At 44.9% G+C, this 16565-nt stretch overlaps 1 protein-coding gene across 1 annotated transcript in view; it reads left to right on the forward strand.

Moving 5' to 3' along the window:
- The window catches only part of ST13 (ST13 Hsp70 interacting protein), a 114315-nt gene that overhangs the window by 55163 nt on the left and 42587 nt on the right, over window positions 1–16565 (forward strand). Inside the window, exons 4-5 of the mRNA XM_068242115.1 lie at window positions 10812–10881; window positions 11008–11078. Of these exons, the coding sequence (XP_068098216.1) occupies window positions 10812–10881; window positions 11008–11078 (141 nt within the window). The remainder of the gene's footprint in view (window positions 1–10811; window positions 10882–11007; window positions 11079–16565) is intronic.

Raw genomic sequence — 16565 nt, forward strand, 5'->3', positions numbered from 1 at the left:
AGGTGACCATATAGACACACAGGTCTTACTTACATAGTTACATTTTTTAGAAAAGAGTAGATGGTTATCAACTAAAAACAAGTGAACATTACACAAGAACACAGGATGAGAAACTTATGTAGCCATAGATCTTGACCTAATTTGTCATTACGACTTCTAGCTGTACCCTTAAATGATTAAAGTAGGACTCAAACGTGGGGGTCACAAGTGACTCGACCCACAGAGCGTGTACAGAATGGAAGAAAAAGGAGAGAAGGAAATGGATGAAGAGAGATGAAGCATGAAAATGATGAGAGGGGAAAAGAAGTAAGAAGAGAACAAGAAAAAGAGTCAACCATGAAGCGTCCCCTGAAACAAAATAATGGGTTGAACCAAAAAGGCTTGTATCTCAGAGGGAGATTACACCCCAAACCTTATTAAAGATATGCATTTTCTCTTTTAATCTTGCCGTTGTACACATTTTAATCTACCATGAAATTAATCTTTCCAGTCTTTAGAAATCAGGTAGCGAGCATCTGACGAGAAATGATTCAAACTTTTCAATTTAGGCAAAGGTTTAGCTAACAGGCAGATCCAGAGGTCTAATGGGACCTCAATATCTGTATGGTGTTTGATAAATGAGAGAACCTCAGACCAGAAGGATTGTATTTTAAGGCAACTCCACATAATATGATGTAATGAACCAATATCTCCACAGTTTCCCCAGCATGCTGAACATATACAAGGTATCCATTTATGAAGGCGGAACTGGGTTTTATACCATAGTATCATAATTTTATAGATGTTCTCCTTGGTTTGCACACAGATGACTTAGCAGCATTCTGACAGATTTTGCACTAGGAATCTGAGGTGGTGGTTTAGAATGCTTGATTCCAATATTGCATATATATTTGTGTTAAACCTCCAGATTAGGTCTTTTGGGGTCGTTGAGCTAGGAGTATAGCATGGTGATAAGTCCCTTTTGCTTGAGGCCACTGTCCCAAATGGATTTGAGATCAGATTTACAAGAAAATTCCAAGGATGGAGATATAGAGCTGATGAAGTGGTGGATTTGGAGGTATTGCAAGTAGTGGGTGTCCATTAAGCCTATCCTTTCTTTTAGAGTATCAAAGGTACCGTATATAGTTTTCCAGTAAACGGGTCAAGTAAGTCTCTAATGAAGTGGATGTTCTTAAGTTTCCATATTGAATTTTCTGTAAGGTTTAAACCTGGAGAGAAAGCAGGGTTACCAAAAATAGGGATAAGGCTAGATGTCTTCGAACACAAGGTTTTACGTCTACCCAAAGAGGACCATAAATGTGTGTTAGATGGCCTGCTATATAGTAATTGTATATATTTGGGACTGATAATCCCCCCGCATGTCTATGAAGGGTAAGAATAGATCTAGCAATGCGAGGAGGTCGGTAGTGCCAAATAAATCTAAACTGTGAACGCTGCAAGGGGAGCAGAAAAGATTTGGGAATCCAAAATGGTAAGACTGAAAAAACATAAAACAGTTTGGGCAGAGATTTAATTTTAAATACGGCCAAACCATGACATATGATAGTCTTCCCATTTACGAAGATCATGTATCACTTATAATAGGAGAAATATTATACTTGATGAGATGAGCATTTAAAGCGGATCCGAGGTGAAAAACTAATAAGTAACTTGTCTTTATTTAATTTAGTTAAGTTTAGATGGTTTACACAGTAAACTAGCTGCAAACCGCTTCATCAGTAAATAAATATTTTTTCCTGTTATACAATGAGAGCTGCCATTTTCTGCTTGTAATCATTACACAGGTAATCTTATCTTTATCTCCACACCTCAGACTGTGCAAACTCCACTCCAACCCCCTTTCCCTCCCCTTGCCTCCGAAATCCCGTGCATGCTTAATGTGTGCTGGGGCTGTCCTGTGTGAAAAGAAGCAGTGTATTGGAAGACAAACTGTGCAAGAAGACAGGCATACCTGCAGATACAGCTGTTCCTGGATTTACACAGCTGTCGCTCCTCTCCTGTCATCACGTCTGGCTGCAGGTGTGCTGTCACCCCTTTTGTGTCACTACCTCCCTCTGCAGGTGTGCTGTCACTCCTCTCCTGTCACTACCTCTGGCTGCAGGTGTGCCGTCACTCCTCTCCTCCTGTCACTACCTCTGGCTGCAGGTGTGCCGTCACTCCTCTCCTGTCTCTACCTCTGGCTGCAGGTGTGGTGTCACTCCTCTCCTGACACTACCTCTGGCTGCAGGTGTGCCGTCACTCCTCTCCTGTCACTACCTCTGGCTGCAGGTGTGGTGTCACTATCTCCCTCTGCAGGTGTGCTGTCACTCCTCTCCTGACACTACCTCTGGCTGCAGGTGTGCCGTTACTCCTCTCCTGTCACTACCTCTGGCTGCAGGTGTGGTCACTCCTCTTGTGTCACTACCTCCCTCTGCAGGTGTGCTGTCACTCCTCTCCTGACACTACCTCTGGCTGCAGGTGTGCTGTCACTCCTCTCCTGACACTACCTCTGGCTGCAGGTGTGCTGTCACTCCTCTCCTGTCACTACCTCTGGCTGCAGGTGTGCTGTCACTACCTCTGGCTGCAGGTGTGGTGTCACTCCTCTTGTGTCACTACCTCCCTCTGCAGGTGTGCTGTCACTCTTCTCCTGACACTAACTCTGGCTGCAGGAGTGCTGTCACTCCTCTCCTGTCACTACCTCTGGCTGCAGGTGTGCCGTCACTCCTCTCCTGTCACTACCTCTGGCTGCAGGTGTGGTGTCACTATCTCCCTCTGCAGGTGTGCTGTCACTCCTCTCCTGACACTACCTCTGGCTGCAGGTGTGCCGTTACTCCTCTCCTGTCACTACCTCTGGCTGCAGGTGTGGTCACTCCTCTTGTGTCACTACCTCCCTCTGCAGGTGTGCTGTCACTCCTCTCCTGACACTACCTCTGGCTGCAGGTGTGCTGTCACTCCTCTCCTGACACTACCTCTGGCTGCAGAAGTGCTGTCACTCCTCTCCTGTCACTACCTCTGGCTGCAGGTGTGCTGTCACTACCTCTGGCTGCAGGTGTGGTGTCACTCCTCTTGTGTCACTACCTCCCTCTGCAGGTGTGCTGTCACTCTTCTCCTGACACTAACTCTGGCTGCAGGAGTGCTGTCACTCCTCTCCTGTCACTACCTCTGGCTGCAGGTGAACTGTCACTCCTCTGTTCTCAATATCAGCGCAGCGGTCCCCCCTATATCACGGACAGCAGTACGCCTCATAGCGCAAATGTCCTCATGTAATATGCAATATCCGACCTCATATCAGCGCAGCAGATCCCCATATATCACTGACGGCAGTACGCTTCATAGCACAAATGTCCCCATGTAATGTGCAATAACATCAGACCTCATATCAGCGCAGCTGACCCCCTATATCACTGACAGCAGTATGCCTCATAGCGCAAATATCACCATATAATAGGCAATAATATCAGACCTCATATCAGCGTGGCTGACCTTTTAAATGACAGCCAACGCTGGGCCCCTTTGCGCAAATGAAACTAGATAATCTGCAATAACATGGGAGCTCATATCAGCGCCGCTGACCTCATAAATGACAACACTGGGCCCCTTTGCACTAACATCGCCACAAATTATGTAATAACATCAGACCTCATCTCGAATCAGTGCGGCTGACCCCGTCAATAACAGACTGCAGTGGGCCCCATTGCATAAATATCCCACCGTAGTACGCAATCAGATCAGACCCCTTTTCAGTGCGGCTGACCCCATAAATGACAGCATTGGGCCCCTTTTATTTTTACACATCACCTCCTGTATGGACCATTCACTAAAAGTACAATCAGCTCAGAACAGACATGGCATGTAAAAAAAAAATAAAAAAATAAATGCATACATACGCACGCTGCTGAAGATGATTCCTGTGAAGCAGAAGCTTGTCACCGTCACCACAAACGAAGTCCTGGAACACGATTCTCTCTCCAGCTGACCTCTGCTGCTCGCTGGCTCCCACTCAATCCTCTGCTGGGCTCCCACCGCTGGCATCGTCTTCCAAGACACTGGCTCCCTCCTGCGATGATCCATGCTGGCTCCCACCGCTACTTCTTCTGCCGGGATTCAAGAGTCTGCACCGCTGTGACAGGAGATGATGCTGCTGCTCACGCTAGTATTGCGTGAGTTCAGCAGCTCCAGACTTGAATCGCCGCCTCTGCCTCCTCCTTGTCAAAGGTGCCGCCTCCTCCTCCCTATAATTAGGTCCCATGACCCTTTGCATCCCAGGACCGAACGCTGCGGCGTTAGAGGCGCTGGGGGCGTGGCTTAGTATTTTTATAAGGTTTTTATTGGGAAATATATATAAAAAAAGCTATTTAAAGGGTTTAATGCCCCAAAATATGTCTACCAGCACAAAACCGCAGACATCCAAACTTGGTCTCGGATCCACTTTAAGTATCTGGATACCAAGATATTTCAAAGCAGAACTTTGCCATTTGTAGGGAAATTTGGATTTCAGAGTTTCCATAGTGTGGGACGACAGATGGAATGGGAGGACTTCAGATTTGCTAACATTTATTTTGTAATTAGATAAAGAGCCATACCTGGAGAGCTCTGCATGCATCGAAGGAAGGGAAATGAGAGGGTTTATCAATGACGAGAGAACATCATCCGCCAACGGCAACATTTTTAAAGGTGGACCTACTGATTTTTATGCCAGTGATGTCAGGGCTGTCCCTTATTCTAGCAGCAAGGGGTTCAATAGATAAGGCGAAAAGTAAAGGGGTCAAGGGACAACCCTGCCTCGTCCCATTTGATATGGGAAAATAATCATTAGGGTTAGTGTACAGAATTTTCAGAGCCACACACAGGTTTGAGTATAGTTTCTGGATGACCTTTTAAGAAACTGCCTGATATACCCATAATGTCCAAAGTCTGGTTCAGAAATGCCCAACTAAGCCTGGCAAAGGCTTTTTCTCCATCCAGGCTGAGGAATAGGGAAGAAGTTTTATTAAAGTTTATGTGATCGACTAGGTCTATTGCTCTGCGAATATTGTCCCCAGCATATCTACCTTTTATAAATCCAAACTGATCTGCGTTTATCAAAAATGGCATCAAGGGAAACAAACCTTTGTGAGAATCTTTAGGTCTGCATTCAAAAGTAAGATAGGCCTATAATTTGTCATCTCTAAGGGGTCTCTATCTGGTTTGGGGATAAGTACCATATTGGACTGCATCATAGTAGAGGGAATGGGATCATTTCCCATAAAGTTGTTGAACAAGGTAGTTAATTTTGGAATTAAAAAACCTTCCTAATTTTTTTTTATAATAGGTTACCGTGAAGCTGTCTGGCCCAGGTGCTTTGTGTGGTTGCAACTTTTTTTTAGGATCTCAAACATTTCCTCTCCGTCTATATCTCAATTAAGGATTTCTAATTGAGCCAGGGAGATGTTAGAGCGCTTGCAGGAGCTTAAATAGGTGGAAATGTCACTGTGTAAAGACTTCCGTTGATGAGTTATATCATGAATATAGTAAATAGACTTAAAGTAGTCCTTAAATAGAGCTGAGATCTTGCGTAAATCTTAATAGAACGTCATTTGTCTTTTTAAAGCAAACGGAGTTCCTGGATTTAATGTCACGTAGTTTCTTGGCAAGAATTGTGTGAGCTCTATTGCCTTTTTCATAAAACAGTTGCGCTGGTGGGTCGCGCTTGGGCGCGACCCACTTCGCTCCACTAAAGGGGAAACATAGGGACAGCATCAGAGTCAAGCCGACCAAGCCAGAGATGGCATGGCCTGTGTGCATAAACATTTGCTGGTAAATCCCAAACCACTTTGGAGTAACAGGGTCAAGATAAGCTGCTGCTTAATTGGAGAGATAGTCAAGTGGAAGGGAGTTCAGGAGACATTTTGGATGGAAGAGCCGGTGACACATTTCGTTTAGATTTTTGTGGAAAAATATATCGCCCCTTTTGATATCTTCGGCATGCTTAATCCAAGTCCTTTTAGCAAATCAGAGGCGTCATCCGGGTCAGATATGGCGTGGTATGTGCCATCTTTTGTTGCTATTAATTTGAATGGATATCCCCATCGGTACTGAATTCCATTGTCCCGCAGTAAAGCTGTTATGGGTTTTAGCTTGTGGCTCTCAGGGGTGTTCAGCCATTTAGAGCACCTCATGCGGGATCTGTGAGGTTTCCTGTATCTGTCGCCGGTAAATTCAGTCCAGCAGTGCAGGTGAGAAAGTGAAACGGGAGCTGAATTGAGCGGCCATGCTACGGACCTCCTATCCTAGACAGCCATCTTCCTCCACCGCGCATGCGCCCCTATTACGTTTATTCTTTTCTTTCCACAGGAGGCATCTGGGGTCTAGTCCCAATTCCTCCTCCTGAAGGTCAATCCTCTGCTCCTGGTCTCTACCCTGGAACCAATCCACTATCAGTAAGAGGCGTGCGGCCTGATATTTTGTCATATTGGGAAGACCGACCCCTCCTCTTTCTTTGGCTCTTGTTAAAGTGGACCTGAACTCTTGCACAGGACAGAAGGGAAACCTAGAGAAATGCACCCTGTATGTATGCAGAAAGTTAAGCCTCTCTAATACCCACCTCATCTGTGCCTAATCACCACTGTAATTTGATCTCTCAGGTGTCCGCTCAGGGCTCTCCTCTGCCATGGCAAGGCAGCTAATTTGTAAATGCTGGATGTTAATATGTCTGCTTCTATGAAAGCAAGAATAACACACTGCAGATATATTACAGGATTTGTATCAGCTGTAACAAGGGAGTGTCGTTTTTCTTTAAAGGTTATTACACTGTTGCATATCTTTTAGAGCAGAGAGGAAGCTCTGAGTTCAGGTACGCTTTAAGATGCTATAGCTCATTCTGGGTTTTTTGCCTGATCATATGAACCTAATCAAGGAAGACTTGAGGACTTTCAGTGTAGGTTGGGGAATATGGACGGGGATCACTTGGAAGATGTAGAGCAGTCTTGGGAGGATATTCATTTTAAAAATGTTTATTCTACCCATCCAAGACTGCTTTAGGCCACTCCATTTTGCTAAATCTTGTGTGACTGTTTCAAAGGGTGGGGTGTGATATAAGGCGAATAATTAAGTCCGTAGGGATCATTATTCCTAGGTATTTAATCAGAATCTATTTGGCCAAATAAGTTTTCAGTTAGAAGGAATTTAACTTGGCCGCTTAGGGGTGTATTTATACTTAACGGTGGATTCCTCCAGCCCCATGAGGTGCGTGGGCTCCCTCGTCCTCCTCTCTGGCCACTTCATGCTCTTAGGGCTTGTGCACGCTATCAGCGGGTTTTTTTAAAGCATAAAAGCGCTTGTGTAATGATTTCCTATAACAGTGTTCACATGTAAGCATTTTGATTTTATTGAAAGCGCAACATGTAACATTTTCTGAGCACTTTGGCTCAGTGGAAGGTATAGGGGAATCGCAAAGTGCTTGAAAAAGCGCTTTGTATAGCGATTTCATGAGCGCTTTCATGAATAAATGCATTGTATTCATTTCCGGGTTAAAGAGTTCATTTCCTGACTGTCAGGAAGTGAAAAAAAATCAACGCTGATCAAAAGCTAATGGTTTGGTACTTACCCAGGGCTTCCTCCAGCCCGATGAGCTCGTCTGAGTCCCACACACAAGGCCCGCGCATGCACAGAAGACCCAGGCTGGACGCGACAGAGTTGTTATGGAGGCTGAATGGCAGACTGCGGGAGGATGGCGTGGGACTCAGACGAGCTTATGGGGCTGGAGAAAGCCCCGGGTAAGTATCAAATCTTTAGTTATTTTAATCTCTGGTTTACTTTAAATATAGTTATAGCAACAATACAGATGTGCATTGCAGTAAACTTAGTCCATTGCTAAATAATGGAAATTTACTATTATATGCATTAAGAAAACGAGTGCGTTAAGGAGGCCTCCAGTGTTGAAATAAACTCTCCCATTGCTCTCTAATCACACACAGAATTAATTACAAATAGTTCAGACGGTACAGTGGTGAAGTAAATATTTATATCACCTTTCAGCAGTAGCGTCTCCCATTTCTTGTCCAGGCATCCACACACAGTTTGAAAGTTCTCAACTTGCTTGTGTGGTTGTCCTCTGAGCACTTTGGTTTAGATCAACTCCCAAAAACATACTGATAATTTAACTGCCCCCCCCCCCCCCCACTGTAGTTTATGGTAGGATGTTAAGACGGACATGGTAGTGGTTTGATTGTGAGCTCCTCTAAGGGACAGCACCTGACTGCACTATATAAATACATAATTATGTGGACGTACAGACTGCCACAGTAACATCCCCTGAACTAGATATACACTCCCCTAAGGGATTACAAGGAACACGTGTTCAATTTCTCATTAATGCAATTATCTAATCAACCAATCACATGGAAGTTGCTTCAAGACATTTTGGGGTGTGGTCCTGGTCAAGACAATCTCCTGAACTCCAAACTGAATGTCAGAATGGGAAAGAAAGGTGATTTAAGCAATTTTGAGCGTGGCATGGTTGTTGGTACCAGACGGGCCGATCTGAGTATTTCACAATCTGCTCAGTTACTGGGATTTTCACAACCATTTCTAGGGTTTACAATGAATGGTGTGAAAAGGGAAAAACATCCAATATGTGGCAAGGCGAAAATGCCTTGTTGATGCTAGAGGTCAGAGGAGAATAGGCCGACTGATTCAAGCTGACAGAAGAGCAACGTTGACTGAAATAACCGAGGTATGCAGCAAAGCATTTGTGAAGCCACAACGTGCACAACCTTGAGGTGGATGGGCTACAACAGCAGAAGACCCCATCGGGTACCACTCATCTCCACTACAAATAGGAAAAAAAGGCTACGATTTGCACGAGCTCACCAAAATTGGATAGTTGAAGACTGGGAAAAATGTTGCCTGGTCTGATGAGTCTCAATAGAGTCAGAAATTGACGTAATGAAAACATGGATCCATCATGCCTTGGTGGTGGTGTAATGGTGTGGGGGATGTTTTCTTGGCACACTTTAGGCCCCATAGTGCCAATTGGGCATCATTTAAATGCCACGGGCTACCTGAGCATTGTTTGTGACCATGTCCATCCCTTCATGACCACCAAGTACCCATCCTCTGATGGCTACTTTCAGCAGGATAATGCACCATGTCACAAAGCTAGAATCAATTCAAATTGGTTTCTTGAACATGACAATGAGTTCATTTTACTAAAATGGCACCTGAATCCCCCCCCCCCCCCCCCCGAGTCGGGGCAATTTTGGGGAGTTGGAGTCGTTGATTTCATAAACTGAGTCGGAGAAGTCTGATTTTTTTTTTTTTTTTTTTTTTTTTTTTTTTTTTACAAAATCCACAGCCCTGTTAAGAATTAGACTAAGGAGTCGGAGTCTGAGCCATTTTGGGTACCTGGAGTCGTGGTTTCATAAACTGAGGAGTCGGAGTTGGAGTCGGAAGATTTTTGTACCGACTCCACAGCCCTGTATCTAACCTTGCAGTTTACAGTAGTTAAAAGTAACGTGAGACAAAGGAAAAAGTTGCTTACCTGGGGATCGCGGGAGTGCAATCCAGGAGGCACTTGGCCAGGACAGCAGGGCTAACAGTGGACAGGACAGCTAGGACACAGAGGGATCTAACAGACTAAGTGGGACTGGAAAAAGTCACAGGTAAGTAAAAGCTAAAGTAAACCTGAGATTAAGGAAAGTTAAACAGCATGGGCTGATTCATCTTGTTCAGGGTGTGCTGTATGCACATGTACAAAGAGTGCGTAGTCAGCCATGTCCAACAACTGAGAAGATAATGCCTAAAGGCCACCATATTTTAACTGCTGTATTGGCAATTTAGCTTAGGGAGCAATGGTCAGGTTTACTTCAGCTCGGGGCTCCTTTCAGGACCTTTTTTGAAATCTACTTTTGTTACATTTTTTTTTTTCTTTGGAAAGTATATACTGTGTATGTATATGTGTGTATATGTGTGTGTGTATGTGTATATATATATATGTATGTATATATATGTATGTATGTATGTATGTATGTATGTATGTATGTATGTATGTATGTATGTATGTATGTATGTATGTATGTATGTGTATGTATGTATGTATGTATGTATGTATGTATGTATGTATGTATGTATGTATGTATGTATGTATGTATGTATGTATGTATGTATGTATGTATGTATGTATGTATGTATGTATGTATGTATATATATATATATATATATATATATATATATATATATATATATATATATATATATATATTTTTTATATATATATTATATTCTCTCATAAGACTCACTTTTTCTCCCCAAAAGTGGGGGTAAAAAGACAGTGTGTCTTATGGTCCGAAGGTATCCCCCATAAGTGCCCACTCTCTTTCATTGCTGCCCTGTGTCTCGTGTTACCGTCTCCCCTCTGGCCAGTGACCCTGTGTCTCACTGGTCCCCTGCAATGTTGTGTCCCAGCTGCCCTCCTGTGTCCGGTGCAGAATGGGACACAGGACACTAGGGGCAGAGAGAATATGGTGGGGGGGGGGGGCGGTGAGACACAGGAGGCACCAGCCAGAGGGGAGACAGGGCACATGGGGGCAGATAGGACACTGGGGGCACAGGAAGATACATGGGGACAAAATAATTGGGGGGGAAAACATCTACATTATGCACCTGGACCAGAGACGCACCAGGTTAAATTATATATATATTGTTTCCCTGGTTTTTGACCTCTAAACTGGGTGCGAAAAATACGATATATATACATATACATATATATATATATATATATATATATATATATATATATATATATATATATATATATATATTGGTTTTTTTTTTTTTTGGGTTTTTTTTTTTAGAGTGAAGATGAAAAAAAAGAAAGGATCCCATCTCCAACACCTCCACCAGACAGTGAAGAAAGTGACTTGGGTAAATCGCATGATTATTCTGCATTACTTTTTTGTGGCATGTGTGCTTTATACATTCTCCTAAGACACAGCTAGTGTCATTTTATTGTGGTTATTCATCAGTTTCCTTTTATTTTTCTCAATCTAGAGATAGATAATGAAGGTGTTATTCCTCCAGATGAAGAGGCACCTCAGGAGATGGGAGATGATGAATTAGAGGTAACCATGGACCATTAAATAAAGTGTGCCTTATTTTAACCTCCTGGGCGATAATCCCGAGCTGAGCTCGGGGTATGTCGCGCAGGAGGAGTTCTCAGGCCCTGGTGGGCCGATTTGCATAATTTTTTTTTTTTTTGTTACACGCAGCTAGCACTTTGCTAGCTGCGTGTAACTTCCGCTCGCTGCCGATCCACCGCTCGCCGCCGTGCTGCGCAGCCCCTCCCCGACCCCTTGCGCAGCCTGGCCAATCAGTGCCAGGCAGCGCTGAGGGGTGGATCGGGACTCCCTCTGACGTCACGACGTCCATGATGTCGGTGACGTCATCCCGCCCGGTCGCCATGGCCGGGGAAGCCCAGCAGGAAATCCCGTTCTGAACGAGATTTCCTGCTTACTCTGATCGCCGAAGGCAATCGGAGTGGGTGGGGGGATGCTGTTGCGCAGCGGCTATCATGTTGCGAGCCCAGGGCTCGCTACATGATTTAAAAAATAAAAAATTTAAAAAAGTGCTGCGCCCCCTCCTGGGTGATCTAATTGTATCGCCGGCTGACACAATGGCATTCCAGCGGTTCTGGAGGTGTGTTTAGCTTCCAAGGGTACAATGGTTAATTTGCATATATTCAGCAGTGGTGCCTGGGAGACATCTCGAGCTCACTCCAACCTGAATTATCGCAAATTCTTTCTGTTTTAGGAAAGCAAACTTTTGTTTTTGTAATTGTATCGCCCAGAGGGTTAAACTTCGACATAGGGCTCGATTCACAAAGCGGTGCTAACCCAGTAAAAGACTTTAGGCGTGATAACTATTGCACTACGCTGGGGAAGTTGGTGCTTAACCACTTGCCGACCGCCCACAGCCCATGGGGGGCGGCAAAGTGGATGCCTAAAGGACCGCAATACGCCTTCAGGCGGCGCGTCCTTTAGGCATGCCGGGGGAGCGATCGCGTCATTGATGACGCGCGCTTCCCCCGGCAACTGGCTCCGCCCACCCGCGGGATGTTAACCCCGCGATCGCCGCTACAAAGTGTATAATACACTTTGTAATGTATACAAAGTGTATTATACAGGCTGCCTCCTGCCCTGGTGGTCCCAGTGTCCGAGGGACCACTGATCTGCCCCCCCCCGCCCACTGATCGCCCACAGCACCCCTCAGACCCCCCCCTGCCCACCCCCCAGACCCCTGTTTGCACCCAATCACCCCCCTAATAACCCATCAATCACTCCCTGTCACTATCTGTCAACGCTATTTTTTTTTTTATCCCCCCCCCCTGCCCCCTGCCCCCTCCTGATCACCCCCCCACCCCTCAGATTCTCCCCAGACCCCCCCCCCCCTGTGTACTGTATGCATCTATCTTCCCTGATAACCTGTCAATCACCCGTCAATCACCCATCAATCACCCCCTGTCACTGCCACCCAACAATCAGCCCCTAACCTGCCCCTTGCGGGCAATCTGATCACCCACCCACACCAATAGATCGCCCGCAGATCCGACATTAGATCACCTCCCAAATCCATTGTTTACATCTATTCTCTCCTCTAAACACCCACTAATTACCCATCAATCACCCATCAATCACCCCCTATCACCACCTGTCACTTTTACCTATCAGATCAGACCCTAATCTGCCCCTTGCGGGCACCCAATCACCCGCCAACACGCTCAGATTGCCCTCTGACCCCCCCTTATCAATTCGCCAGTGCATTAATTACATCTGTTCTTCCCTGTAATAACCCACTGATCACCTGTCAATCACCTGCCAATCACCTATCACCCATCAATCACCCCCTGTCACTGCCACCCAACAATCAGCCCCTAACCTGCCCCTTGCGGGCAAACTGATCACCCACCCACACCAATAGATCGCCCGCAGATCCGACTTCAGATTACCACCCAAGCGCAGTGTTTCCATCTATTCTCTCCTCTAAACACCCACTAATTACCCATCAATCACCCCCTATCACCACCTGTCACTGTTACCCATCAGATCAGACCCTAATCTGCCCCTTGCGGGCACCCAATCACCCGCCTACACGCTCAGATTGCCCTCAGACCCCCCCTTATCAATTCGCCAGGGCATTATTTACATCTGTCCTTCCCTGTAATAACCCACTGATCACCTGTCAATCACCTATCAATCACCCATCAATCACCCGCTGTCACTGCCACCCATCAATCAGCCCCTAACCTGCCCCTTGCGGGCAATCTGATCACCCACCCACACCAATAGATCGCCCGCAGATCCGACGTTCGATCACCTCCCAAGTGCAGTGTTCACATCTGTTCTCTACCCTAAACACCCACTAATTACCCATCAATCACCCCCTGTCACTGCTACCTATCAGATTAGACCCCTATCTGCCCCTAGGGCACTCAATCACCCGCCCACACCCTCAGAATGCCCTCAGACCCCAGCACTGATCACCTCGCCAGTGCATTGCTTGCATCTATTCCCCCCTCTAATCACACCTTGAGACACCCATCAATCACCTCCTGTCACCCCCTAGCACACCTACCCATCAGATCAGGCCCTAATTTGCCCCGTGTGGGCTCCTGATCACTCGGCCAAACCCTCAGATCCCCCTCAGACCCCCTTCCGATCACCTCCCCAGTGCATTGATTGCATCTATTTTCCCCTCTAACCACCCCCTGAGACACCCATCAATCACCTCCTGTCACCCCCCTAGCACTCCTATCCATCAGATCAGGCCCAATACAACCTGTCATCTAAAAGGCCACCCTGCTTATGACCGGTTCCACAAAATTCGCCCCCTCATAGACCACCTGTCATCAAAATTTGCAGATGCTTATACTCCTGAACAGTCATTTTGAGACATTTGGTTTCCAGACTACTCACGGTTTTGGGCCCGTAAAATGCCAGGGCAGTATAGGAACCCCACAAGTGACCCCATTTTAGAAAGACACCCCAAGGTATTCTGTTAGGTGTATGACGAGTTCATAGAAGATTTTATTTTTTGTCAAAAGTTAGCGGAAATTGATTTTTATTGGGTTTTTTTCACAAAGTGTCATTTTTCACTAACTTGTGACAAAAAATAAAATCTTCTATGAACTCGCCATACACCTAACGGAATACCTTGGGGTGTCTTCTTTCTAAAATGGGGTGACTTGTGGGGTTCCTATACTGCCCTGGCATTTTAGGGGCCCTAAACCGTGAGGAGTAGTCTAGAAAACAAATGCCTCAAAATGACCCGTGAATAGGACGTTGGGCCCCTTAGCGCACCTAGGCTGCAAAAAAGTGTCACACATGTGGTACCGCCGTACTCAGGAAAAGTAGTATAATGTGTTTTGGGGTGTATTTTTACACATACCCATGCTGGGTGGGAGAAATTTCTATGTAAATGGTCAATTGTGTGTAAAACAAATCAAACAATTGTCATTTACAGAGATATTTCTCCCACTTAGCATGGGTATGTGTAAAAATACACCCCAAAACACATTATACTACTTCTCCTGAGTACGGCGGTACCACATGTGTGGCACTTTTTTACACCCTAAGTACGCTAAGGGGCCCAAAGTCCAATGAGTACCTTTAGGATTTCACAGGTCATTTTGCGACATTTGGTTTCAAGACTACTCCTCACGGTTTAGGGCCCCTAAAATGCCAGGGCAGTATAGTAACCCCACAAATGACCCCATTCTAGAAAGAAGACACCCAAAGGTATTCCGTTAGGAGTATGGTGAGTTCATAGAAGATTTTATTTTTTGTCACAAGTTAGTGGAAAATGACACTTTGTGAAAAAAACAATAAAAATCAATTTTCCGCTAAGTGTCATTTTCCACTAACTTGTGACAAAAAATAAAATCTTCTATGAACTCACCATACTCCTAACGGAATACCTTGGGGTGTCTTCTTTCTAAAATGGGGTCATTTGTGGGGTTCCTATACTGAACTGGCATTTTAGGGGCCCTAAACCGTGAGGAGTAGTCTGGAAATCAAATTTCGCAAAATGACCTGTGAAATCCTAAAGGTACTCATTGGACTTTGGTCCCTTTAGCGCAGTTAGGGTGCAAAAAAGTGCCACACATGTGGTATTGCCATACTCGGGAGAAGTAGTACAATGTGTTTTGGGGTGTATTTTTACACATACCCATGCTGGGTGGGAGAAATACCTCTGTAAATGACAATCTTTTGATTTTTTTACACACAATTGTCCATTTACAGAGTTATTTCTCCCACCCAGCATGGGTATGTGTAAAAATACACCCCAAAACACATTGTACTACTCCCGAGTACGGCGATACCACATGTGTGGCACTTTTTTGCACCCTAACTGCGCTAAAGGGCCCAAAGTCCAATGAGTACCTTTAGGATTTCACAGGTCATTTTGCGGAATTTGATTTCCAGACTACTCCTCACGGTTTAGGGCCCCTAAAATGCCAGGGCAGTATAGGAACCCCACAAATGACCCCATTTTAGAAAGAAGACACCTCAAGGTATTCCGTTAGGAGTATGGTGAGTTCATAGAAGATTTTATTTTTTGTCACAAGTTAGTGGAAAATGACACTTTGTGAAAAAAACAATAAAAATCAATTTTCCGCTAACTTTTGACAAAAAATAAAATCTTCTATGAACTCACCATACTCCTAACGGAATACCTTGGGGTGTCTTCTTTCTAAAATGGGGTCATTTGTGGGGTTCCTATACTGCCCTGGCATTTTAGGGGCCCTAAACCGTGAGGAGTAGTCTGGAAATCAAATTCCGCAAAATGACTTGTGAAATCCTAAAGGTACTCATTGGACTTTGGGCCCTTTAGCGCAGTTAGGGTGCAAAAAAGTGCCACACATGTGGTATCGCCGTACTCGGGAGAAGTAGTACAATGTGTTTTGGGGTGTATTTTTACACATACCCATGCTGGGTGGGAGAAATATCTCTGTAAATGGACAATTGTGTGTAAAAAAAATGAAAAAATTGTCATTTACAGAGATATTTCTCCCACCCAGCATGGGTATGTGTAAAAATACACCCCAAAACACATTCTACTACTTCTCTTGAGTACGGCAATACCACATGTGTGGCACTTTTTTGCAGCCTAACTGCGCTAAGGGGCCCAAAGTCCAATGAGCACCTTTAGGCTTTACAGGGGTGCTTACAAATTAGCACCCCCCAAAATGCGAGGACAGTAAACACACCCCACAAATGACCCCATTTTGGAAAGTAGACACTTCAAGGTATTCAGAGAGGGGCATGGTGAGTCCGTGGCAGATTTCATTTTTTTTTGTCGCAAGTTAGAAGAAATGGATTCTTTTTTTTTTCTTTTTTTTTGTCACAAAGTGTCATTTTCCGCTTACTTGTGACAAAAAATAATATCTTCTATGAACTCACTATGCCTCTCAGTGAATACTTTGGGATGTCTTCTTTCCAAAATGGGGTCATTTGGGGGGTATTTATACTATCCTGGAATTCTAGCCCCTCATGAAACATGACAGGGGGTCAGAAAAGTCATAGATGCTTGAAAATGGCAAAATTCACTTT

Source organism: Hyperolius riggenbachi, chromosome 6 (genome assembly GCF_040937935.1).
Source record: "Hyperolius riggenbachi isolate aHypRig1 chromosome 6, aHypRig1.pri, whole genome shotgun sequence".
Lineage (NCBI taxonomy): Eukaryota > Metazoa > Chordata > Amphibia > Anura > Hyperoliidae > Hyperolius > Hyperolius riggenbachi.